This window comes from Arachis hypogaea, chromosome 6 (assembly GCF_003086295.3).
Source record: "Arachis hypogaea cultivar Tifrunner chromosome 6, arahy.Tifrunner.gnm2.J5K5, whole genome shotgun sequence".
Lineage (NCBI taxonomy): Eukaryota > Viridiplantae > Streptophyta > Magnoliopsida > Fabales > Fabaceae > Arachis > Arachis hypogaea.
The window spans coordinates 12658662-12684729 of NC_092041.1; the positions used below are offsets into that span (position 1 = coordinate 12658662).

General features: G+C 37.7%; 7 protein-coding genes and 1 pseudogene across 7 annotated transcripts; 7 read left to right on the forward strand and 1 right to left on the reverse strand.

Annotated features, from left to right (window-relative positions):
• The first annotated feature begins 77 nt into the window (after positions 1-77).
• Positions 78-287, forward strand: LOC112700657 (small nucleolar RNA U3; annotated as a pseudogene).
• A 1002-nt stretch (positions 288-1289) lies between these two features.
• LOC140173603 (cytochrome P450 93A3-like) lies at positions 1290-1812 on the forward strand. Its single transcript, XM_072198089.1, has 2 exons — positions 1290-1492; positions 1524-1812. Exons 1-2 carry the CDS (start codon positions 1290-1292, stop codon positions 1810-1812), a joined length of 492 nt encoding a protein of 163 aa, XP_072054190.1.
• Positions 1813-2441: 629 nt separating this feature from the next.
• LOC112696086 (cytochrome P450 93A3) lies at positions 2442-4539 on the forward strand. Its single transcript, XM_025748682.3, has 3 exons — positions 2442-2613; positions 2712-3646; positions 3772-4539. The coding sequence occupies exons 1-3, from the start codon at positions 2592-2594 to the stop codon at positions 4414-4416; spliced, it is 1602 nt and encodes a 533-aa protein (XP_025604467.1). The 5' UTR covers positions 2442-2591; the 3' UTR covers positions 4417-4539.
• Positions 4540-5925: 1386 nt separating this feature from the next.
• Positions 5926-8979, forward strand: LOC140172905 (uncharacterized). The gene is made up of 5 exons (XM_025748684.3): positions 5926-6723; positions 7421-7505; positions 7590-7759; positions 8033-8307; positions 8543-8979. The coding sequence occupies exons 1-5, from the start codon at positions 6348-6350 to the stop codon at positions 8714-8716; spliced, it is 1080 nt and encodes a 359-aa protein (XP_025604469.1). The 5' UTR covers positions 5926-6347; the 3' UTR covers positions 8717-8979.
• A 152-nt stretch (positions 8980-9131) lies between these two features.
• On the forward strand, positions 9132-14047 carry LOC112696087 (uncharacterized). Its single transcript, XM_072196736.1, has 6 exons — positions 9132-9791; positions 9920-10781; positions 10877-11939; positions 12038-12931; positions 13027-13212; positions 13289-14047. Exons 2-3 carry the CDS (start codon positions 9920-9922, stop codon positions 11596-11598), a joined length of 1584 nt encoding a protein of 527 aa, XP_072052837.1. The 5' UTR covers positions 9132-9791; the 3' UTR covers positions 11599-11939; positions 12038-12931; positions 13027-13212; positions 13289-14047.
• Positions 14048-18739: 4692 nt separating this feature from the next.
• Positions 18740-20245, forward strand: LOC112696089 (small ribosomal subunit protein uS10y). The gene is made up of 3 exons (XM_025748686.2): positions 18740-18980; positions 19108-19221; positions 19895-20245. Exons 1-3 carry the CDS (start codon positions 18869-18871, stop codon positions 20035-20037), a joined length of 369 nt encoding a protein of 122 aa, XP_025604471.1. The 5' UTR covers positions 18740-18868; the 3' UTR covers positions 20038-20245.
• On the reverse strand, positions 20160-21308 carry LOC112696088 (polygalacturonase inhibitor). Its single transcript, XM_025748685.3, has one exon. It carries the CDS (start codon positions 21306-21308, stop codon positions 20310-20312), a length of 999 nt encoding a protein of 332 aa, XP_025604470.1. The 3' UTR covers positions 20160-20309.
• A 2719-nt stretch (positions 21309-24027) lies between these two features.
• LOC112696090 (polygalacturonase inhibitor) lies at positions 24028-25621 on the forward strand. The gene has a single exon (XM_025748687.3). It carries the CDS (start codon positions 24407-24409, stop codon positions 25412-25414), a length of 1008 nt encoding a protein of 335 aa, XP_025604472.1. The 5' UTR covers positions 24028-24406; the 3' UTR covers positions 25415-25621.
• Positions 25622-26068: the final 447 nt, after the last annotated feature.

The window sequence follows — 26068 nt, forward strand, 5'->3', positions numbered from 1 at the left end:
CTTAGTCTCACCTGGACTAGGTTCACAAAACAAAAGCAGTTTTTATAACTAAACACAAAGAACACAAAACACAGAACACGACCTTACTTGAACAGGATCTGTTCTATAGACTCGTACATCTGTATCCTTGAGTTCTAAGAAGACAGGAACCAAAGTCTGGCCGATGAACTATGACCGTGAGGTCAGAGTGTGATTAATTGTTCCAAAGCGCATGCCATCTGAACGGTGGAGGATCGTTCGCGCTACAACCTTGTGGTCGAGATGGTCTCACGGTGTTCTGACAGACTCAAATCTTTTTTCCCTAGCCAGTTAATTAGTTATTTTCTCTAAATACTTATTTCCTGGTTCATCAAAATATGGAACACCCGATAAGTTGATTTCTTCTTTCAATTTCAGAGAGAAATGGGACCGGGGTAAATTGAATTTCTACACAATAATAAAAATATAACTTTATTTTTTAATGTTTATAGAAATTATATATTTATCCCTCTTATAAAAATATTTAATTACAAAATTACCCTACTTTAGTTAACATATTAACTCTTATTGAGTTAAATTAATTCAAACTAAAACTAAGCATCCAATTAAAGTATGTCACGTTATGAGGGGTAATTTACATGTTGAAATAGAAGGGGTCAGGTAGAACTCACCTCTATATATATATATATATATATATATATATATATATATATATATATATATATATATATATATATATATATATATATATATATATCTTTCTTTGTCCTACCTTTTCTCCTTCACCTAAAATCCCAAGCTAATTCCTATAAAAAAAATATTTCAAAGTCAAACAAAAATGTTTTAATTAATAATAACTTATACTAATTACACAATCCCAGTCCTACTCCAACACCATAAACGAAAAGAAAATATGGGCAACCAATATTTATAGTGTACGAAAGTGGATAATTGAATCATCGTAGTTCAAATGTAAAATAAAAATAAAAAATGTAATCTGTTTTTTTCTTTTGGCTACACATTGAGATTCGCTTACATCTAAGTTATATATGAGTTGACAATACTTGGAAGACATGGCCGATTTCCAAAGCTACCTTCAACTCTTCCTGATTTTTGCAGTGTCCACCATCTTCCTTCAATCCATAATACAAGTAAGAAGAAGAAGAAAACAAAACCAGATTATTCACCTTCCACCGACTCCACCATCCCTACCCATAATTGGACACCTTCATCTTCTGTCTCCACCATCCCTATATATATGAACTTGGTAGGACATACTAGTGACAGGGACGGACACAACCGCTCTGACAATGGAATGGGCAATGGCAGAGTTAATCAACAACCCACGTGTCATGGAGAAAGCACGTCAAGAGCTTGATGCAGTGATGCTTGGAAAGAACAGAATAGTTGATGAATCAGATATTGTCAACCTTCCTTACATTCAGGCCATTGTGAGAGAAACTTCTAGAAGGGTGGTAGTTGATGGTTATGACATTCCGGCAAAAACTCGCTTGTTTGTTAATGCATGGTCCATTGGAATTAAGGGACCCAAACCACTGGGAGAATCCCCTTGACTTCAGGCCTGAGAGGTTCATTGATGAAGATGGGGAATATTGTGAGCCATTTGGATTTGGGAGTGGAAGAAAAATGGGCCCTGGAATCTCTCTTGCCTTGCCGCTTCTCCATGCGACCCTAGCTGCTATGGCTCAGTGCTTTGAATTGAAGCTTGATGGGATCCTTGACATGGAAGAGAAGCCCGGGCTTGTTGTTCCTAGAGCTCACTCTGTGACTTGTGTCCCTCTTCCTAGGATTCATCCATTTCCTTCTATATGACCCATTTTTTTATTTAATATTCTACATCTTGTAGAAGTTATCAGTTGTTAATTAATGTAAATTAAAACCGTGTGAAGATATGTCCTATATATTAGATCAACTTTTTTGGTGTACCTATATTAGATCGATTTATGTATAAACTATGTGCATTTTGGCAATGTATATATTATTATTATATCTATAATAAATGGCCCATGATAAATTTGTAATATTTCAAATATATATATATATATATATATATATATATATATATATATATATATATATATCTTAAAGTATTATCTTTCTTTCATAGATAAGTAGGTTTTACAAGTTAGAATCTATAAAAAAAAATTTTGTATGAACAGCAATATTATAAAATTAGTACAATTTATTTTTTTCCCGCATTTAATAATTAATGTATTTTTATAAGTTAATGTTAAAAAAATTTAAATACACTAATAAAATGTGTACTAATTAAAATTATTGGTCAATATAAAAAAAATACTAGCCTTTGAACTTTTTTCTTTATATGAATTTTACACTACAAAAAACTTTTTTGTTCTTGTCCTAAATTCCAGCCTTACAAACAAAAGTAATCGCCATAATGTTGACTAACTTATACATGAGACGAAAAAGTAATGATGAATAGCAAAAAGCAGTTTGAAAAATGAAAACAAAGTGGCTTTGTTTTTGAAGACCCAAGCAGGCGTACCTGGGGTCATTTGTGAACTGTTAAGTCGTCTAAGCCTTTAATTTATGGTTTACCAAACATGTGAGATTTATACGGTGACTGCTGCATGATGAAGATGATGTTTTCAGGTGAACATGTGTTTAAGTAGATTTCAAATTGTTTAACAATTCTTAATTATTATATATAAATGACCATCTAAGTTATTATTATTTGTGATACTTTATAGACATGGCTGATTTACAAGACTACACTGCAAAAGTGTTGCTAATAATATCCACCATGTTGGTTGTATCCATAATAATAAGGAGAAGAAGAAAACAAAATCAAATAAAGCTTCCACCGAGCCCACCATCCCTACCCATCATTGGACACCTCCACCTTCTCTCTCCATTACCGCACCAAGATTTCCACAAGCTCTCAACCACCTATGGACCCATCATCCACCTCTGCCTCGGCTCTGCCACTTGCGTGGTGGCTTCCACCGCTGAAGCCGCCAAAGAGTTCCTCAAAATCCACGAAACCTCCTTCTCCGACCGCCCCACAAAAACCGTAGCCGTGGAGAGCCTGTCCTATGGATTCAAAGACTTCGTGTTTGCCCCGTACGGACCCTATTGGAAGTTCATGAAGAAGGTGTGTATGTCGGAGCTCCTGGGCGGAAAAATGCTCCACCAGCTCCTCCACGTGAGGCAGCAAGAGAGGAAGAGGTTCCTTAGCGGTTTGGCAAAGAAAGGGTTGGCCGGTGAGGCTGTAGATGTTGGGGCAGAACTCATGATGCTGACCAACAACGTGATATCGATGATGACGATGAGGCAGAAGAGTTGTTCTGAGGGGAGAGGAGAAGCGGAGGCGCTGAGAAAGGTGGTGGAGGACACGGTGGAGCTGAGCGGGAAGTTCAACGTGTCGGATTTCTTGTGGTTCATGAAGAGTGTTGATGTTCAGGGATTCAAGAAGAGGCTGAAGGAGATTCGGGTAAGGTTCGATGCCTTGCTGGACAGAGTGATTGAGGAGCATCAACGTGAAAGAAGAAAGAAGAAGGAAGAGGGTTCGACGACCGGTGATGACGATGATGTTAAGGATATACTTGATGTCCTTCTTGACATATCCGAAGATGAAACTGCTGAAATCAAATTGGATACAGACAACATCAAAGCCTTCATCATGGTCTGTTCATCCTGTGTCTTTAAATAATTTGACTCTTAACTATCAATTTTATTGTGAAGTTCTGCATCTGAATTTCATTGAGTACATATATAATCACTCCTTAATTTAAACATGGTAACTTGTAGGACATACTGGTTGGGGGGACTGACACAACCGCTGTGACAATGGAGTGGGCGATGGCTGAATTAATCAACAATCCTGGCGTTATGGAGAAAGCGCGTGAAGAGATCGATGCAGTTGTTGGAAATAAGAACAGGATCGTTGAAGAATGTGACATTCCCAACCTCCCTTACATACAAGCCATTGTGAAAGAAACACTAAGGCTTCACCCTCCAGGTGCATTGATCGTGAGGGAATGTTCTAGAACTGCCACGGTTGATGGCTATCACATTCCAGCAAGGACTCGTTTGTTTATCAATGCATGGTCCATTGGAAGGGACCCAAACCATTGGGAGAATCCCCTTGACTTCAGGCCTGAGAGGTTCATCGATCAAAATGGGAGTGCGTTGACTCATTTGGATGTTAGGGGTCAACACTTTGAGTTGATTCCGTTCGGAAGTGGAAGAAGAATGTGCCCTGGAATTTCTCTGGCTTTGCCGCTTGCATATGTGACACTGGCTTCGATGCTTCAGTGTTTTGAATGGAAGCTTGTCAATGGTGGTGGTGATGGGATCGTTGACATGGAAGAGAAGGCTGGCCTTGTTGTTCCCAGGGCTCACCCTGTTATATGTGTCCCTCTTCCTAGGCTTTATCCGTTTCCATCTATATGATATCAAATACAGACTCATATCTTGGTCCTTGTAGTGATTTATAAGTTATAACTTGTGATAATTTTATTCTGTATGATTTATTGGAATTATAATGATGTCTATGATAAATTAAAAATTTTGGCCGCACATATTTCTTACATTCAATCTCTTCAAAACATTGGCATTGCTCTCTTAATACTTTGATAAAGATGCCTAAATTAATTTTTTAAAAAAATATTTTTAATAATTAAAACTTAATATATATAATCAATTAAATTATATTATTTTTGTTAAAATTAGGTCAAATAAATTAATTTAATCAAAAGATAATGAATCAAATTTTAAATTGATCTAAATTAATATTATTTTGTATAAAAAAATAACTATAATATTTTTATTATAAAAAATAACTAAAATATTTTTATTATATATATTAATTTTAAAAATTATAAATTCTAGTCTTTCTTTTCGTTAGAATTTAGAGTTTTTAATATATATATATATATATATATATATATATATAAAATAAGAATATTTTAATTATTTTTTATAATAAAAAAATTATAGTTATTTTTTATAAAAAAATATTAATTTATATCAGTTCAAAATTTAATTTATTAATTTGTTGGTTAAACTAATTTGTCCAGTCTAATTTTAATAAAAATAATACATTTTAATTGATTATATATATTAAATTTTAATTTTTAAAAAATATCTAAAAAAATATTTTTAACATTTTTATCTTCTCACGTGGAGTTTCTTCTTTAAATGCTTAGTCATCATTGTTAGAAACTGGCAACGTTAAGAAATTATTTAATTTCTTAATTTATTTGTAGGTAATATATATATTAATTATAATTATAAATTATATTATTTTAAATTAAATAATTTATATAATATTAATTTTATTTATTGTTATAAATGTTAAATTAAATAAATTATAATTATTTTTAATTTAGAATTAAATAAAAATAAAATCAGATATTTTTTTGAATTTTATATATGTTATCTTTTGAATTTTAGATATATTATTTTTTAGACTTTAGATATTATTTTTATTTAAATTTTAAGATTTAATGGATATCATGTTCAAATATAAATAATGTTTTCAGGGTTTGATCTCTAATATACCAAAATTATCTCAGCAATTTTTTTATTAAAAAAGTTATAATTCAGCCATCATATTAAAGATACAGAAGATTTTGATTAAAGAAGATAAACTATTCTTCCATTGATTTTTAATTGCTATAAATAAAAGTATGTTTTCATATTATGATATATTTTTAGTAATTTAATATGAATGATATGAATTAATAAAATAATTTATTTAAACAGGCAATTCTTTTTTCGTCTTTCTTAGACAGTGATGATACTAAATTATTGATCATCTAACAATGAGATTAGAGAAAAAAATAATTTTGAAAGAATTCCAATATTAATAATGATTTTAATATTGAATTCAAATATTAGTACCAAAACATTATTCGAAAACGTCATAACATAACAAACTGAAGTGAGGTGTAGGGGTGGCCCCCATCCAGCGTGTCATTAACCAATTTATTCTCCGCCCATTGTTTTTGTGTTCTTCAGTTCTTGTTGCTTGCAACTTGGATCCCCCTTTTTTCTCTCTCCCTTCGGTCTCATCCATTTCCATTTTCTTATTATTCTCTCTCTATTTTTAGATCTCCCTCAAAACAACAACCTAACCTATCCAATCCTTCAAAATCACACTCTTTTTCTCTCCAATCACATACTCTTGTTCTTTCCCTTATCAATGTCTTTCTTTTTTGTAGACATCTATAATCGGTTGAGTACCAAACGTTGTATTTGATTGAGAGTTTGAGATCCATCTTGTTTATATCAATCGTCATCGTCATAGCATCACTACCACAGCACTACCTGGTTGATTATATTTATTTAATTATTGTTGGAAGAGTAAGAGGAGGATAGTAATGGTGACGGTGAATCTGGGGATGCTTCATTATGTGTTGGACCACGTGTATGGTGCATTCATGCACCGTACAAAGATGAGCACGCCATTCTTCTCGAGAGGATGGGGTGGCACGAAGCTGGAGATGCTGGAGAGGATGATAAAGCAGTTGTTCCCTGAAGTTGCCGGCCAGAACTGGCCACCCACCGTGATTCAGCCACTTTGGAAGACCGTTTGGGAGACAAGAACGGCTTCCTTGAGAGAAGGTGTCTTCAGGACCCCATGCGAGGACCAGCTTCTCAATGCTTTGCCCCCTGAAAGCCACAATGCTCGGGTTGCTTTCCTCATGCCCAAGAATGTCCCACCTCATGCAATGTCTTGTGTTGTTCATCTTGCAGGTATTCTGTTAATGCTAATTATTTGCTATCTTCTTTCTTTTGTTTCAATCATTTAAAAAAAGTTTGAATTTTGAGTTATGATATGTTTTCGGACATGGATTGAAATCTAAGTAACTGTTACATTGTTATCGTTGTTTGTGATGATTGCAAAGACATGCTTTATGGAAGTGTGGATTGTTGTGGGAAAAATGACAGAAAGAGTGGTGTTTTTTGATTGGTTGACCAGAGTAGTTTGACATTGTTTTTATTACCTTATACTTCAAGGGAAATCCTAAGAGATGAAAGTAGAATGGTTACCTATCTTATTTTAGTCCCTTTTTGTTTTTTGCTTTCATTTTCCATCTGGACAAACTAATCTATTTTGGGCATGGTAACATATTCTGTTCCCAGAATTTATCTTTTCTAAAGAGTTATAGGTCAAACAGAAGATAAAACAATGATTGCAAGAGAACTATGGAGTAACCGCTGCTTTGTTATCTTAGTTTTATTATTATGATTTTGGTTCCTATATTGTTGACTCTTCGCATTGAAGACATGGACAATTGGAAAAAATAATTATGTTAAAAGCTTGAAAAGGTTACATAACTAAGCAGACACATATTACAGAGAAACCCAGAAGACTAAACTTTTTTTCTGTTGTGACTATGTATTTAAGACCTTTACTTGTTATGTAAACTTTTTCTTTCGCCTTGTGTAGGAACTGGGGACCATACATTTGAAAGAAGATTGCGTCTTGGTGGCCCATTGGTGAAGGAAAATATTGCAACCATGGTACTTGAGAGGTTATGGTTAAATTTTGTGCTTATTTTTGTTATATTGGCTTAATTTAAGTTCTGTATTCATTATGTATATATGTGCAAATGCAGTCCTTTCTATGGACAAAGACGTCCAATGCTGCAGCGTGGGGCAAAACTTTTGTGTGTTAGTGACTTGCTTTTATTAGGAAGAGCAACCATTGAAGAGGCACGCAGTCTCTTACACTGGTTGGACTCTGAGGCTGGTTTTGGCAAGATGGGTGTTTGTGGACTTAGTATGGGTAAGACTCATCCCATACTAAAGCTCACACAGTTTCACTTCTTTTGTTCTCAGTCATGTTTAACTTTTCATCAATCTACAATTGTTATTCTTTTTACTTTCCCTCACACTCTGCCACCCAAATTATAGATAGAGAAATGAGGAATAAACCAGTGTCATTATCTGTACTAAGTGTCCTTTTAGATGTAAACAACATAGTGGAAACTTTTAACTAGTAGAATCTTGTGGATTGTTTTTTGATATAATTATTGTGATTTTTTTTTATGGACTCTAGGAGGAGTGCATGCTGCAATGGTTGGATCACTTCACCCTACACCTGTTGCCACACTCCCTTTTCTCTCACCACATTCTGCCGTTGTCGCATTCTGCGAGGGGATTTTAAAGCATGGTACTGCCTGGGAGGCACTGAGAGAAGATCTTGCAACTGAGAAGGTTGCGATGACTCTTGAGGAGGTGAGGGAACGAATGCGAAATGTGCTGTCTCTCACAGATGTCACACGCTTTCCAATTCCTCAAAACCCCAATGCTGTAATCTTTGTTGCTGCTACAGTAAGTTCCAGATCTTTAAACATCACCTTACGAACAAGTCTAGTGAAAATCAGGAGAACCATACATCTGATATTCATGGTTCATTTGTTTAAATAGCTTTTCCATGTGTCAAAGGACACGTCTTTTATGATCATGTGTTGTTAAACGTATATGATCCGTAAGATAAATGAGTTTCCATTTCCTTGAATGTGTCCTTGAATTTCTGATTTTGACTATCACTTGCATTGTTTTGCAGGATGACGGATATATCCCGAGACACTCAGTCCTGGAACTTCAGAAAGCTTGGCCAGGTTCTGAGGTGAGATGGGTCACAGGTGGGCATGTCTCGTCCTTCCTTCTCCACAATGGTGAGTTCCGAAGGGCCATTGTTGACAGTCTTAATAGATTGCCATGGAAAGGGTCATCATAGCGAACCATGTAAGTAAAAACAGAGGAAGGGAAATTACATTGTTGATTTATCAAAGTGATTCGTTTCTACCTCTAATGCTCACCTAAAGTTGTAACATTCATAGTTGATTGTGGATATTCCTCCCCCCATTTGAAGTTGGGAGGGGTTGTTGTAACTTGTAAATAATCATCAGGAAAATGTACATTGGTTTAGAATAATGGGGAGGCAAGTTATTAAAAAAAATAAGAAAAAGGTGACTATTAAAATTGTTGATTGATATTTAACTGCTCTGGTTTCTGTTTGAAGTTGTGAATTGTGATATCATTTGGTTATAGCTCGATGCTATTTGCTATTTTTTGGATAATTTGTGTTGTAGTCTTTAGTTGGCTCTGTTGTGAAGAAGCTGAAGTAATGGAACATGGCTATCATATTTTTAACTCTGGCCAATTCTTTAGTGTCTATTACTTCTATAGTGTCTATTACTTGGTATTTAATTTTTGTTTAACTTATTTTTTATAGTAATTTTAAATATTTAAAAAATGATTTTTTTAAAAATTAAATATTAATTTTTAGACAGAGGTAATGACCAAATCAGTACCCGAAAGATTGAAACGCTGACATTTCGGTACTTGACTATTGTAATTGACAAAAAGGTACCCAAAAAATTTTAAAAACTGACAAGCGTGTCCATGTGCTTGCCGGACCAAAGCTCCGGTGAGGACAATGTTGACCTGGAGGCCGGATTTTGCTGACAAAATATGTTTTATTTGAGTTGTAATTTTCAATTAACAAATTTGTTAGCCTAGGTGGAAATTAAATTAATTGAAATTGATTTGGCCCCCAAATCAGAGGTCTTTACCCTAATCCCCAATTAACAAGTGCTGTAACTAGTTGGTTATATACTGTGACTTAGTGTTTCACTAGGAGTAAAATTGAAAGGTCAAGTAAAGAGGGAGAGACGTTGCTCTGTGATCTTGGCGCGAAGAAGAAGGAAAACGAGGTGAGAGACATTGTCGAAATCCGAGCGTCAAGTGTGAGGGTTTGCTAGTGGCATCATCGCGACTCCATTCTTCGTTAGGAAGAAACCTACGAGGAGGTAAGTTTGCCTTCATTCCATCCTCTCATTTACGTGGCTTTTGTGGACAGCATTATGATTATTTTGATTGTTTTAGTAGTGAGCCATGTTTGTTGTTTGTTTTCTGTGCTTGTAAATCTTTTTTTTAGATGGATCGTCTAGTTATGTTTGTTTATCATCACATGGGTGCCTTGAAAAGGGGTGGGGACGGTAGTGTGATATACGATGAAGGTTTGGTAACTGAGATACACAAGGTGAATGTGGAGATATGTAATTTATTTTTTATTGAGGGATTATTTCTAGACTTGGGTTACCCTGGATATAATGAGGTGTACTGGCTAGAACCTGGTTTAGACTTAGGTAAGGGTCTTAGAGTGCTTAGGATAGATGCTGAAGTGATGAGGATGTGTGAGAGTGCGATAAAAAATGACAACACTGTACACCTATATTTTGATCACCCCATTGATGTGAACCCTAAAATCATTGATGAAGAAGTCGTGTCTGATGGTAGCAGTGATAGTGTGGTTGAAGTCAATCCAGGTGGTGATAATGTGAACGAGGTTAATGAGAAGGAGAATGAAGGTGTGAATGAGACCAGAGCTGAGACTAATGAATTGAATATGGCTTTGAGTGTTGTTGTGAAGGAGACTGTGAAGGAGGTTGTAAATGAGGCCACTGGTGATGTAAACGAGTCGAACAAAGGTGAGAATGGTGCACGGGAAGAAGCTGCGAATGATGAGAAAGGAACTGAAGGAGCATCAGCTCCACAAATGGGTGTTAGGAAGGTTAGAAAGAGGCATCCAAGACCACCATCTAGTGGTTTATCCCAAGAAAGAAGAGCTGCCGAAAATGAGGTTCCTGAGAGTGATCCTCGAGAAGCTGAAGCGGTAAATGAACCCACATACGAGACCAATGCTGATGATGTTAATGATTCGAATGAAGATTCTGATTTTGGAGAACTAGTTGTGGGTGAGTTGAGGCCAGAGGAACCAGTTATAGAAAATCCAACAGGTAAAGTTCTTTCTTGTTTTTTTCTTTTTTGTATTAGAGGCTATGTGAATAAGCATTGCATCAATTCTCATGTATCTCAAATGATTCTGCAATAGATAATGTAACACAAACAACTGGGAGAACCAACACAAGGAGAAATCATCCAAGGCCTCAACCGTCTGGGCAAAGAATTGTACCTGGAAAGGAGGATCAAGCACCAAGGGTAGAGGTGCCTAACCCGAATAGAGAAGATGGCAAAAGTGAACATGAGATGTACCAATATGAGTCTGAAGAACTCTGTAGCCCTCCTGCATCTGACGATGAAGAGGAACCTGTATTTCCTCAACATAATTCCAACACGCCATATGGAAAAATAACTCTGGAGTTGAATATGGAGTTCGAGACCATGGACCAATTCAAAGCAGCAGTGCAGAAGTATAACATACAAATTGGGAGACAGATATTCTATCTGAGGAATGAAAAGAAGAGGTGTAGGGTGATTTGTTATGACCCCAACTGCCCTTGGTTGTGCTACTGTGCCAGGACCAACTACCCAGCATCCTTTCAGATAAAGACATTTGTAGACGAACATACGTGTCCCAGAAGCAACAAGAGTAAGTTAGTTAGTTGTTCTTGGGTTGCTGAGGAACTGGTGCCAAAGCTCATAATCCATCCCAATATGCTGCAGAGGGAGGCACAGGAGTGGTTTAAAGTGGAGTATGACATATCAGTTAATGAGAGGATGATGTATAGGGCTATGGACAAGGCCAAAGAAGTTATTGAGGGAACAGAGAAAGATCAATACCTAAGGTTTAGAGACTATCTGAACAAATCATGAAGGCTAATCCTGGTTCAAGAGCCAACATCGGGACTACTCCACAGCCAGATGGGTTGCCTAGTTTTAGAAACTTGTACATCTGTTTTGCTGCTTGCAAGAATGGATTTAAAGCAGGGTGTAGACCCTTTATTGTTTTGGATGGGACGTTTTTGAAAGGCTACTTTGGAGGGCAATTACTAACTGCCGTTGGTCAGGACGCGAACAATCAACTTTTTTCAATATCGTATGGGGTTGTTGATGCAGAAACTAGGAAAAATTGGAGATTCTTTTTAGAGGAGTTGCACACTGACATAGGGGGCTATAATAAGAATGGCTGGGTTTTTATGTCGGACCAACAAAAGGTGATGTGCACTATGACTATTGTATTTGAATTCTTATGTGTTTCTAGAAGTAACTTCTCGAATGTCTCCTAATTAATTGTGGTTACCATTCAATGCAGGGATTAATACTAGCATTGTAGGACGTGATGCCGGGGGTCAAGCACAGATTTTGTTGTATGCATATGTGGAGAAATCTAAACAAGAGATGGAATGATAAGGAACTTAAGGCAGCATTTTGGCAATGTGCAAAAGCAACTACTGATCAAGAGTTCAATGATGCAATGGGAACTGTAAAACGAATCAACAAACAAGCATGGGAGTATTTGTCCAAATTTGAACAAGAACGGTGGTCAAGATCTAGGTTTTTAGAATGGCCAAAGGTAGATAGTTTGACAAGCAATAACTGTGAGTCATTTAATTCAACAATTGTGGGTCTGCAGGGGAAGAGCATTTTGACAATGCTTGAAGAGCTTAGGTTCTATATCATGAAGACAATGGCAACTCACAAGGACTCACTAATGGCTTACACTGGACAGATAGCCCCTGTACAAGTCAGTAGGCTAGAGAAAGAGAAAAGACAAGCTAACTATTGGGAAGCACAATGGTGTGGTGATGATGAGCACAACCAATTTGAGGTAACAAAGTAGCAACATAAAGTGAGAGTCAATACACGAGAAAGGACATGCTCATGTAGAAAATGGCAGCTGACTGGACTACCATGCTGTCATGGTATTGCAGCAATCCAGAGAAAGAATGAGAAGCCTGAAAACTATGTCCATCACAAGCTCACCATCGAGGCATATAATAGGACTTACCAATTTCACATTAGCAGCATACCGAGTCAAGAGTACTGGGAACATCACGAAGGGCTGCCATGTCTGCCCCCTCCATACAAGAGGCCTATTGGCAGACCTACCAAGAAGAGGAAAAAGGATAACACTGAGCAAAGCTTTGGAAGCCAATACAAGGCCAAGAGAAGATACGGACAGATAACATGCCAAATCTGCAAGAGGGTCAGTAATATTAATGTCTATTTACTTTACATTTTATTTGCCATTTGTAAATTTGATGAATGCTAATTTACCTTACTTATGTGCTCTTTGTAAAGCTGGACATAATAGCAGAACTTGTCCTGAGAAAGGAACTGGAAGAGGAGCTGAAGAACCAGATCTTGATGAGGAAGAAGCTAGGGAGCAAGAAGCTAACTGGGAGGAGACCATGGAAGCTGCACACGCTGCACATTGCAGATGAGGAAGACCTCACTCAAAACCATCCACAAAGTCAGCCTGATGAGGTAGACAATGTGATTTATGTTACCTTGTTGTTCCAAACTCTTGGATCTGTTTTCATGAATGGACAAATTGATGCAGAATGACTTGGTTAGTCCAATACATGCTGGAACACTACAGCAAATGCTGCACCTCTTAATGTAGTCACTATACCAGCAGCAACCAACTTGGCCCCTCCAACAGTTACTTCAAAACCAGCACCAACACCAAAGAGGAGGGGCAGACCATCTTTTGTAAGGGGCAACCCAGTTCCACCAAGAGGAAGGGGCAGCACCACTCCAAGATAAAATACAGCAGCTGCACCATCACCCCCTACTCAACCTAGGGTTGTCAGGCCTGATCTTGGGTCTAGCTCCCAAATTTCTGCATCTCCATCCAATGCTGCAGTCCCATGTAGTGGGTCTGGATCGATGTCACAGGGTCCATTAGTTAGGCCCAATCTTCAGGCCCAACGTACAGCACCATTTAGGCCACCAACTGTGACTAGGGAGACCATGACAGCAGCAAGCCCAGCCACACAGAGCAGGTTCACTGGCTTCATGCCCACCCCATCCTTGAAGAAGAAAAAGCCATCCGGACCACCACCATCAAAGCCATCAACAAATGACAAGAACTGAATTGATTTTGATCTTGGGTTTTTTAGTTTGTTGTTAGCTCCTGTTTGGAACATAAACCCAAGTGCCATTATGGCATGTAAGTGCAAACCAAGTCTTTTTGTGTTTTGTTAATGTCATTTTGGGTCTGTTACAGCTACTATGAACATAAGTGTCTTTTTGCTAGTCTTATTTTGGGGTCTGAACTTTGTTAGTCTGAATAGTTAATGGTTATAACTTCATTTTATATCTCCTGGTGTTTTATTGAGGTTCTGTTCACAAATCTATTTTACATGGCTTACTATTAATCTGTATAGCTTGCTCACATCAGGACAATAATAATTTCTTCACAAATCTGTTCACAGCATATATTAAATCATCTCAAATACAATGAGGAGAAGATTACAAAATTTCAAAGTGTCATTGTTATACAATTATACCGTGCACTGTCTACCTACTTAGCCAAACTAAACATAATCAAAGCCACATTTAACCCAACCAATATACACACAAAAATTAGGCACAACTCAACCCTCTTTAGATGCTCCTTCATGTCATTCACCACAGATAGTACCATCATCATCATATCAATTTTATGGCCATCCCCACAGTTGACATTGATTCTGCTTTTCTTTTTTGGTTCTGATTTGCCCAGCATATTACTATTCTTTGAAGAAACTTCTCCTTCCACACATTCCTCTTGTATTCCATTCAACCATTGAAAATATCTGCAACGCATTTGTGTGTTCTAGCACAACACAAAAATTTCAAAGATCAGACAATAATCGAAAACTGCAACTGAATAAGCACAGACGACAGACTAAGAAGGGATATTGCATTAATTCCTCACATATTCATCAAAATTCCAAGCTTACCTTCCACATAGGGCAGCGTAGAAACCATCTATCAGGGTTGCTACTTGTCTTCGACTTCAACGGAACCACCAGAAGGGGACAAAAGCAACAACCATCGTAAGTTTTGCTCACAATACTGGAAGCACCATCCACGTTGAAGGCTTGCATCGATGACTGCCTTCTCACCGTTGCAGCTTTTCCACGAGCCCTTACTATATGCATCTTCCAATTTTGGCTCCCCTCCCGCGAGTTAACAAAGAGAGTAGTATTGGGAATTAGGGCAAAGACCTCTGATTTGGGGGCCAAATCAATTTCAATTAATTTAATTTTCACCTAGGCTAACAAATTAGTTAATTGAAAATTATAACTCAAATAAAACATATTTTGTCAGCAAAATCCGGTGTCCAGGTCAGCATTGTCCTCACCGGAGCTTTGGTCCGGCAAGCACATGGACACGCTTGTCAATTTTTAAAATTTTTTGGGTACCTTTTTGTCAATTACAATAGTAAGGTACCAAAATGTCAACATTTCAATCTTTTAGGTACTGATTTGGTTATTACCTCTTTTTAGACATTATAGCAATCATCTTATAATTATTATTGAGAATTTGATTGTTTGTTTCTGAGTTAATTTTAGAAGAAAATGGAGGAAAATAGGTTTGTAGTATAAAACTTACACCCTAAATGGATGCATCTTGTGGGCATGAAGGAGTAAGAGTGTAAAATTCCTAAAATACCCTTACTTCTCTTTTTTTTTTCCAAATCAGAAACCCTAGTTCTCAAATTGGGAAACCCTAACCCTGAAACCCTTTATCCAGCCACACCCACGGAAGAGAGAGACGAGAGATTCAAAGAGTGGGGGAGCTGCGAAGGAAGAAGAGGAAGTAGGGAGAGACCGGACCGCGCCCAGTCGTCACCACCGTGCTGCATCCCGCTGTCGCTGCCGTCGCGCTTGGTGCTACACGTCGAGCTCGTTCCTTCATCGTCAATGCTGCCACAGAGGAGAGAAGAGGGCGACATGATGCAAGCCAAGGCCGAGAGGAAGGGGACGCCGCCGTGCCTCCATCACGATTGATCCGCCGCCATTGCTATTGGGTCCACCGTGGGAAGCAACGCGATGGTGGAGAAAGAATCTGTCACTGCTGCTGAGCTCTGCCCCTGTTTTTGGTTTGTCTTTCTAAAGCCGCTGTTGTCATTGGAATTACATGATTGGAGGAAAGATGGAACTGCTGCTGCTATGGCCGCCGCGCCTCTACCGCCAAGAAATGCCTAGCCGCCGCCGTCGAAGCCAGCCTCGCCGCCGTTGTAATAGTTGCATATTTGGAGCTTCGAAGAGAGAGGAGTTCCCGGAGAGAGAGAAACGCCAAGGAGGAGGGACCGTCCGCTGCTGCGCTGCTCCTGTCGCCGTTCGGATGTATCAGCCATCGTCCTTGCCGCTGGAGTTGTTGGTGCTACTAAAGCTGAACTGCTCCTGTCATTATCCCGGTCCAGCCTTTTTCCTTGATTCTGCTCTAGCTTTCATGTCACTATTATGCCACCATTTAATCTATCCTGTCCTTGTTTTAATTCGATTTTAGTTTTGCCTGTTTTAGATTCCCAGAACTATCGCCAGCTCCATCTTTTGTCACTACTCCGGTCCAAATTTTTGCGCTCATTCATTTTATTCTACTTCAATCCTCTTCACCTTGAATTTGGCACTCCGGGTTTGATATCTTCGGTCCCTTAGGACCACATTGTGAGTAGGCTTTACATTTATAATTTTTTGACTGTGCATCTATAATTATTTTGACATATATCTATTATGATCTTTGAATTATACTCACTATATTTGCCTTGAATGGTTTTAAATTGATTAGAATAATTGATTTATTAAAATTAAATAATTCATTTTTATGAAGTTTATACTTTCGGAACTATACATGAGACCATATATATTTTTGATGAAGTTTTGCATTATTTTAAAACGTTTGATTTTATTTGAATATCTATTTTTGAAGCATTGAAGTATTTGTTGGTATTCACTTAGTTTAAAGATTGTGAAATATGTTTGAAATGTTTTATGATTGAAAAAGTATGATTGGAAAAGATTCTGATGAGAAAGTATAATATGATTTGATTTGATTCAATACCTTATATACTTGAAAGATCAAAGATTTGTTGTATTTGAAATTATATGTTTTGAATTGGTTTAGGAGGCTCGTATTAGAAAACCGTAGTTAACGCGGTTATGACGTTAACTTAGATGCATCTAACTCAAACTCTAGCTAGCAGAAGTGTTGCTAGCCTAACGTGTAGGCCACACGTTAGATCTGTTATTCTGTTAGGACACACAAGAGGAAAGGGCTACCCATAGAGGTGGAGTCGCCCAGGTGTGAACTTTTGATTTGATTTCTGTATGAGAACTTCCTTATTGATTCACTTATTATTATTAATTATTATTTTCTAATTAAAATTACTTTGATAATAATGTTTATATGATCTCATGTCGATTATAGATGTATTGTCTAGTCACTAAGTTATAAAACTCACCCCATTTTTCTAAAACTATTTTTCAGGAACAAATACTTGACTATGTGAGACTTTCTATTCAATAGTAACAATCTGCAATGAGTATCTATTCTTTATCGGATTTCTAGGTGTATATGCTCCATATCTCACAGGCAGGATCTAATTATTCTTAATTATTTTAATTTTTGTTAAAAATGTATAACTATTTATTTTGGAACTTGTAAAATATTTGTAAATTTCGTATTCAACTTATATTTGCATATGTTAGGCTTGCTTGAGGATTATTTTCCTGAGCGCCTATCATGCCGTGACAAAGAGTGTGTTGTAATTTGCAATGGTTTGAATAGCAAGTCTAATAATTATGAAAATATTTATAAAAGTATTAAAAAGTATAGGAAAAATTTCAAGTGTATTGAAAATACCGATATTTCAATTGTTTTAACTGTTGATTTTAATTAATATATATTATATATATTTTTTATAATTCAAATCAACGGTTAAAATAATTGGAATATTGGTGTTCTCAGTATACTTAAAACTCTTCCAAAAGTATATATTTATAGATTCACTACGGTAAAAGTATTAAAAATGAAATATCTTAGTGAATGATAATGTACAAGTACACATTAATACACCAAATTAACCTCTTTAGTTGAATATTTTTTTTTAAGTTAAGAATGAGATTTGAATTTAAGACTTTTAAATAAAGACGAAGAAACTATGTCATTTGAATTATAGTTTATTGGACCATAATTTATATATAGTTAAATTCACCAACTATTTAGTGCAATGGAACATTCACTTTGAATAGGAAACCTTCTTCAATTATATATATTATTTTTATTTTTTATTTTTTATTTTTAAAAAAGGTTAGAAGGATCTAATAACCTACATTCAGCAAACCAAACTTGAATCCTATTGCAGAAGTCACCAAATTGATTTTAAAGGTTTATGCATCAAATTTGTTAATGAAAAAAAAAAGAAATCCCTAAGTTTTTATTATTGTTTACTTAATGGAAAAACATAAGTAATAACAAAAACTAGATTTCTGATTTCTTTTGACACTGAATGCATATTGTAAAATACAAACAATGGTACTTGACATAATAATAATGATATACCATAATTCAAAGAAAAAAAAAACACATTTTATTCTTAAAAGGAATGCATATCGAAATAACGAACTTGAATAAGCTTGTAAATGTTTCAAATGCTAATAATAATAATATGAATAAATGATAAAAAAATTCTAAACTACTCTTTAGTCTTAAAATAAGTATGAAGTAAAAACAATCATAAATAAATAAAGAATAATATCACATGATAAATAAAATTTATTATTTTTTATTAATATTTAACTAATTATAAATATTAAAGACTAAAATTTAAATTTCAATAATATAAAATTAAGATATTGACCTAAAATATTAACTAATATTAATAAAAAATATTAATCCTCTACTATTTCTCATAAATAAATAAACCAAAATCAAATATAAACACATGATATTGATTTTTTTTTCTTTACAAATATTAAAAATATTTTTAATAAATCTGTCTAATAATAGTAATATCCCCAGTATTTATTAATTATTATAAGTAGCAATTTTGTTTTTGTGTTTTAGGTTTGCAGGTTCAGTGTAGCACTACGCCGCAACTCTCCCCTTCTTAGCGAGCTCATCTCTCTGTTTCGGCGAGCACTCGACAATGGCGTACGCAGCCATGAAGCCCACCAAACCCGGCTTGGAGGAGTCACAAGATCAGATCCACAAGATCAGAATCACCCTCTCCTCCAAGCACGTCAAAAATCTCGAGAAGGGTATCAGTTTCTTCTCATAAAAAAAGTAGTTTTTTTTTTTTTGTTGCATGCTTTTGTTTTTGCTCTTGTTGCAGTGGCTAATAGCGTGATGGCTTTTCATTGTGGTGCTGTTTCTTTTTCTTTTCAGTTTGCTCTGACTTGGTTCGTGGTGCCAAGGACAAGCGCCTCAGGGTGAAGGGACCCGTGAGGATGCCCACTAAGGTTCTTCACATCACTACTAGGAAATCCCCTTGTGGTGAAGGTAAATTCTTCACTTCCCCTTCCACAATTTTTTTTTTATCATCCTGCGACTGTTTTGTAATTTGTGTTTTTATGCTTCTAACTGGTTGTTTTTGAGAGGTGGTGATAGTTTAGACTTTTTTTTTCTTATCAAATTGAATCTGTCTCTCATATTTGAATGTCATTCATTGTAGAATGTTAAGGGTTTTGGGGTTGGAAAGGTTATGTATTTCACTGCTTGAGTATTTAGATAATAATTCTTCTGAAATTTATACAAATGATGCTACTGTTACTGTTGCTTGAGTATTTGATGCAAGTTATTTGTTAGAATTTTGAGTTTCAGTGGCCTTATAGTTAGTTTTATATTGTGGTCAGTTCACACTATGCTTGTGGTTTTCTGTGTTGTTTCTTTGGATTGTCCATGGAACATATTCCAAGATGGCAATTGATCCGGGGTACATTGCAGATGATATATGTGGCACATTTTTCTTAGTCTAGACTAGCTTTTGTTGTTGCATTAAATTAAGCATTGTTTGGCGCAAAATGGCAATCATAGATTTGATCAATGTTGTGATCTTCTAGTCTTAGTCTGGGTATGCTGGCTCCAGTGTTTCAAGAATTCATGTGTTGTGTTGCATTCTGATTGTTGTTTCTTTTTGAACGAGTGATATTCATTGTTGTCCCTCTTGTTCTAGGAACCAACACCTGGGACAGATTTGAGTTACGCGTGCACAAGAGGGTAATCGACCTTTACAGTTCTCCAGATGTTGTTAAGCAGATTACCTCTATCACAATTGAGCCTGGTGTCGAGGTTGAGGTGACAATTGCAGATGCTTAATCACAGGCTTGAACATTAAAGAGATTAATTTTGTTGTGTTTGCTTAGTTATTTTATTTTTGTGAACTGAGTTGGTTTTGGACATCGGTGAATGCTTAATATGGTTTAGGGTTACATACATTGTTTTGTACTCGACTTGTAATCGATACTGCTTTTTCATGTCCAGCAAATTCTTAATCTTACAACGTTTACAGGAGTTCTTATTCAAATATCAGAAAGAACGAAAAACTAGGATATGTTGATATTATGCAATTCCATTTGAGTTTGCTTTGATCATTTGCAGCTTGGAAGTGGTGATCCACACAAACACTTGTTGTGAAAATACGTAGTATTATCAAACCTCTGCAATCTTCCACCTTGTGGTATCTCACCACACAACCGATTATAGCTCACATTGAAAATCTGCAAAAAGTCCACTTGTATTATCTGCTGCGGAATGCTGCCATAGATCTGGTTGTGGTTCAGGTCCACCATTATCAAGTTGCTTGTTGGGAACTCCACTTTGGACAGATCAAACGAGAACATGTTCCTTGAAATGTCAATTTGTTGGGTCGATTTGTTGGCTCCAAAAAGCATGTATGCATCTCCTATAAGCTTGTTCCTTGAGAGAAATATCCTCTCAGGCTCCAACCGGGCTAAGGAAGCTGGAATGGGACCTGAAAGCTGGTTGTGGGATAGGTCAAGTCCAATTCCCTTCTGCTTAAAGTACCCGAACGAGTCCGGGATTGGGCCGGTGAGCCTGTTCCGGTCCAAACGAAGGGACTGTAGGTTAGGAATTTGGGAGAGTGAGCTAGGTATGCGGCCAGAGAGGTTATTGAAAGAAAGGTCTAGAAACTCGAGGCTCGTGAGTTGGGGAAAGAAATCTGGTACAGATCCTGAGAGATTGTTCCAGCTAAGATAGAGCTCCTTTAGATTGGTGAGCTTTGTGATTGCTGGCGGAATTGGACCGGTGAGTTTGGGTAGCTTGTGGAATTCGAGAGTTTGAAGGTAAGGAAGGTCACCCACGGCGGGTGGTATTTGTCCCGACAAACTATCATCGGTTATGATTGTGAGGGAGATAACACGGTTGGTGTTGGAGTCGCACTCGATGCCATTCCAGTCGCAGCAATCAATGGCTAGGTTCCAGGAGGGGAACACCGCGGCATTAGGGTTGTTGAAGTCCTTCTTGATTTGGAGCAGCGCTTTCTTGTCACTTGGGTTGCATAGTTCGGAGAATGCAAATGGAGAGAGTAATAGTAGTGAAAGGAAGCATAACTTGAGCATGGTTTCCATTTATGGAGGTGTTGGAATTGCAATGAGTTGCAGGAAGTGGAGATTGTAGAATCTATATATAGGACCCATTGGGAAACATAATTGTATGTCAATTTATATGTTGTGGGGATAGTCCTTGACTAGATACAGCTCATTGCCTCGTTGATAATATTATAATATAGGCACCATTATGTGCTTCTAAACTTTAGTAACAAGAAGGGAAGGAGGTTAAGCTGAGAAGATATGCTCGGTCAAGAAAGAACAAAGAAGAAAGGAACATGGTGGTGTTTCACTCTATGCCTTATCTATATCGCAATGAATAACAAAATTGGATTGGGAAGGAGCGCAGCCGCGGCCCGCCACTAAAGTTGAAAAAGACATCAAAATCACAAAGCCTTGTTCTTCAAAGTCAAATTGACAACTTATGTAGTTTCTGCATCACGCAATAACATCAAACAATCGCTCACCATGACAAGTGTTGTTGGCCAATGAACCCCTTCCATGACCTTTCTAGACGGTTTTTTTTTTTGGCGGCATAAAAGGACCTTATAGTTAATTTAGTCCTAATTTTTCCTTTTATTGGGATTTCATGATAGAAATACTAAAAACGCAAAGCAATTAAACAAAACGTGTGTGAATTTGGTTAGTTGATAAATTGGTAGCTAGATGAGCTAAGAAACTAAATTAACCTATATGCGTGACTACGGGAAAATAACATTACCACGGTTCATCATCTTTTTGAATCAAGTTTCACGGAGTCTCACTTGTCTATTGATTTACCATATGAAAAAGCTTAAGCAACCCAACTAATGGTTTCTTTCTTAAGTCTTAACCAACGTATAACTAATATCCTAATTAATTTCACAATTGTTATTAATATTACTGGTTAGAGTATTGCGATTTGGGCATCTTAGCTACCATTTCTGCAACTTCCCACCCTGTGGTATCTCACCACACAAACGATTGTAGCGATCCCCTGCGGTCAATCCCGCCGGAATACTATCGTAGATCTGGTTGTGATTCAGATCCAACAATATCAAGCTCCTTGGGAACTCTGCCTTGGATAGATTCAAGTATTAAACGCCAACCATCTGCGTCGTTTTGTTCGGCCCGAATAGCACTGAACCATCATCTGCCTTACAGCTTGTTCCTCCGCAAATCTATCCTCTGTGGGTCCAGTTGGCCCAACGAAACCGGAATGGGCCCAGACAGCTCATTGTGAGAACGGATGATACCCGAGCCGGGCTTGGGCAACTGGGAGAGCGTTCTTGGTATTGGACCAGAATGGTTGTCAAAGAAAGGTCGATGAACTGGAGGTTCTTTTTTTTTTATCAGGTACTCGAGGTTCTTGAATTGGGAAAAGAAGTCAGTTACTAGGCCTGAGATATTGGTCTAACTAATATAAAGGATTTTCTTGAGAATAGTGGGCTGAATTGGGCCCATGTATTTTGGTAACTTTTGGAATTGGAGAGAGTGTTTTCAAGTATGGGTTGTTAAAGATATTTTCTGTTGCCAAGTCCAAAAAAAAAAAAAAAGATATTTCCTGTGGGTTACACCGTTCGGAAAGTGCAAATGTGTAACACGTTGTTCCCAAACTTCCCATTTTTGATAGTGATATCGAAGAGGAATGGGGAGAGAGTGGGAATTTATAGAACATCATATCATAATGTATGCTATGTTTTGATGATGTCTGTACTCTATAGTGAGTGATCGAAGGGCCTACATAGAGGCATACAGCTAAGGTGTTGAACAAGATAAGATATCAATGGGAGCATGTAGGGGTGGCAAGATATACCCTACTCGCGGGTATCTAATTAATTGATTTTACTTGGTGGAATAGAGTTAGGGTCGTCAAAATGGGCTAAACCCATTGGGCCAGCCCGTTTATCCGTTTAAATGGGCGGACTTTACCTCTAATATTAAGTCCGTTTAAATTTTGGGTTAAACGGGCTGAGCCCAATTAACCAAAAAAATGACAGGTTAAACGGGCTAGTCCGCAGGTTAAATGGGTGGCCCGTTTAATTTTTTTATATTTTTTAAAAAAATAGCACTTTTAGCTAATATTTCTCCTGACCCGATCCGAAAATCCGGCCCATCAGTTAAAAAAAAATGTTTTTTAATGGTTTTTGACCTAAAAATAGTATTTTTTGTCAAAAATATTTTTCAAAAAATAAAATAAAATGATAAACGGACTGGCCCGTTTAACCCATTAGGCTTACCATAAATGGTTCGGACTAGAAAATTCTGACCCGTGAATATAGCGGGCTTAAATGGGCCAGCTCGTTTAACCTATGGGCTTAACGGGCCGGGCCTAAATGGGTCGGACTAGTCCGTTTGACAGCCCTAAATAGAGTTGCCAACTCGATCTGCAGTGGGTAAGGTAGGGTGTGGGTAGAATTCTCGTGTGGGTCGGATAGGATGTACGTTGAGCCTCAACTCTATCCGACCAACCCGCATTCTATACATGTATGTGTTATATATTTATATAAAAATATGTTTTAAGTATATGTTAAACCAAAGACCTCTCACTAAATGATAAATGCAAAAGATCCTTAGTCATTAAAAAAAAATTATTAATTCATAATTTAATATTTTTTTACATAAAAATCAGTTCTATTTTAAATTATCATCAAGTTATATAATAATATTGCATTTTTTTGTAACTCGCCGATAAAGTCGGATACCTATGAGTTAAGAGCGAATAGAATAAGAGTTAAAATATTTTTAACCGGCAGAAAGATTAGAATTGGCTCCAAATTTCATCTTACCCTACCCATTGACAGTTTGACACCGCAAGAGCATGTGCCACACTTTTGATTTTTTCTGTCCTCATCTGCTTTGCAAGAATAAGAATGGAATACAATAATTCAAAAAGAGTGCGCCAGACACGCAGCCGCCTAAATTGATCCATCACTAGAACACTAATGAAGGAATGTGGTGTGTATTAGTAATTAGTTATCACCTAGCTGTATGTAATTATTGAAGGCCGCCTGTGTGCACGTGAATATTATAATCTTATTAGTAAAAGCAAGTAGCTTAAAATATCAATATCAAATGTTTACTAGCCTATAAATAAATAAGCACTTGACGATCCTGGTTGAAAATAAAATCAAAAGAAAATGGCATCAGAGAAGAGTTTTCTTCTTGTTGTGGCTGTGCTGCTTCTGCTCTCGCCTGCACTGGGAGCAAAGGAGCGGTGCAACCCACAGGACAAGAAAGCTCTCCTTCAGATAAAAAAGGACTTCAACAACCCTTACGTGCTGACTTCATGGAAGCCCGAAGAGGATTGCTGCACCTGGTACTGCGTAGAGTGCGACCGGAAAACCAACCGCATTGTCACCATCAACATTTACCTTTCTGTCCCTGAGACTAATTTCTCCGCCAAAATCCCAGACTCCATCGGCCTCCTCCCTTACCTCCAGACCCTCACACTCCACCACCTCCCCTACCTCACCGGCCCAATCAACCCCGCCATCGCCAAGCTCACCAACCTCAACTTCCTCCAAATTAGCCGCACCAACATCTCCGGCCCGGTACCTGCCTTCCTGGCCCAGCTCAAAAAACTCACGTATATTGACCTCTCCTTCAACAACTTATCAGGCTCTATACCCCCCGAGTTAGGCCAGCTGCCCAAGCTTGAGGCCCTGCATCTCGACCGGAACCACTTGACCGGGCCCATCCCTGCCTCCTTCGGCTCTTTGAAGTCCAACCCGGACATATACCTCTCCCACAACAACCTCTCCGGGCCCATCCCTCCCTCGTTCTTCAGACTCAACTTGACGCGGTTGGATCTGTCGAGGAACAAGCTCGTGGGCGATGCGTCTGGGCTTTTCGGGGCCACCAAGGCGACGCAGACGATAGACCTTTCGAGAAACCAGTTTGCATTCGACCTGAGCAAGGTCAAGTTCTCAAAGACTATAATTTCATTGGATTTGAACCACAACAAGTTGTACGGTGCGCTACCCGCGAGCCTGACCGCACTAGACAATCTACAGCTCTTCAATGTGAGCTACAACAGGCTTTGCGGGAAGATCCCTGTGGGTGGGAATCTTCAGAAGAACGATGTTTACTCATATTTTCATAACAAGTGTTTGTGTGGTTCTCCACTCCCCAAATGCAGCAACTGATTACTGAATGCATGTTAATTAATAATGTGCTAAGTCCCAAACTTGTTTGTTAAATCCCGATCATTTGTCTTGATGTATCATATCATGTGTGGATGATATAGTTTGAAGAGTGAAGACTAATGTATCCTTTATCATTTGTCGTTATCATCTTAAAACTAAGGCTCATTAATTAAAATATGGGAAATATTTTGGTGTATTGGGAGAAAATGGATTTATTTTGTGTATTACAAATAGATGGACGTGTCAGATGAAGGGGTAACACGCAGGGGGCGTGGTGCCTTCAACACGCAGGGGGCGTGGAGGCTAGGTGGCACGCTCTGGTTGAAACACGTAAGCAGCACGCAGGGGGCGTGCTGACGTGGCGGAATGTCGATGCAGCACGTGGCAGCACGCAAGAGGCGTGGTGAGTCAGCACGTGGGGGGCGTGCTGACGTGGCGACGAGTGATTGGCCAGGAAGTGCAGCACGTGGGGGGCGTGATGAGTCAGCACGCAGGGGCGTTCTGACACGTGTCAAAGCGTGATTGGTTGAGACAGGCAGCACTGTACTATATAAAGAAGAGCTCGAGAGTGTTTTCCATAGTGAGTGAGATTTGAGTGTGTTGTGAGGATTCTTTGAGGTGGTGTAATGGAGGGAACTGCAAATTTGGTGGTGT

Coding starts and splice junctions, on each gene's coding strand:
- LOC140173603 (XM_072198089.1), top strand. CDS start 1,290: ATGGAATGGGCAATGGCAGAGTTAATCAACAACCCACGTGTCATGGAG. Junction 1,493..1,523: donor ATTCCGGCAAAAACTCGCTT/GTTTGTTAATGC, acceptor ATTGGAATTAAG/GGACCCAAACCACTGGGAGA.
- LOC112696086 (XM_025748682.3), top strand. CDS start 2,592: ATGATGAAGATGATGTTTTCAG. Junction 2,614..2,711: donor GATGAAGATGATGTTTTCAG/GTGAACATGTGT, acceptor GATACTTTATAG/ACATGGCTGATTTACAAGAC. Junction 3,647..3,771: donor ACATCAAAGCCTTCATCATG/GTCTGTTCATCC, acceptor GGTAACTTGTAG/GACATACTGGTTGGGGGGAC.
- LOC140172905 (XM_025748684.3), top strand. CDS start 6,348: ATGGTGACGGTGAATCTGGGGATGCTTCATTATGTGTTGGACCACGTG. Junction 7,760..8,032: donor TGTTTGTGGACTTAGTATGG/GTAAGACTCATC, acceptor TATGGACTCTAG/GAGGAGTGCATGCTGCAATG. Junction 8,308..8,542: donor TAATCTTTGTTGCTGCTACA/GTAAGTTCCAGA, acceptor ATTGTTTTGCAG/GATGACGGATATATCCCGAG.
- LOC112696087 (XM_072196736.1), top strand. CDS start 9,920: ATGGATCGTCTAGTTATGTTTGTTTATCATCACATGGGTGCCTTGAAA. Junction 10,782..10,876: donor AGTTATAGAAAATCCAACAG/GTAAAGTTCTTT, acceptor ATTCTGCAATAG/ATAATGTAACACAAACAACT.
- LOC112696089 (XM_025748686.2), top strand. CDS start 18,869: ATGGCGTACGCAGCCATGAAGCCCACCAAACCCGGCTTGGAGGAGTCA. Junction 18,981..19,107: donor CGTCAAAAATCTCGAGAAGG/GTATCAGTTTCT, acceptor TTTTCTTTTCAG/TTTGCTCTGACTTGGTTCGT. Junction 19,222..19,894: donor GAAATCCCCTTGTGGTGAAG/GTAAATTCTTCA, acceptor CTCTTGTTCTAG/GAACCAACACCTGGGACAGA.
- LOC112696088 (XM_025748685.3), bottom strand. CDS start 21,308: ATGGAAACCATGCTCAAGTTATGCTTCCTTTCACTACTATTACTCTCT.
- LOC112696090 (XM_025748687.3), top strand. CDS start 24,407: ATGGCATCAGAGAAGAGTTTTCTTCTTGTTGTGGCTGTGCTGCTTCTG.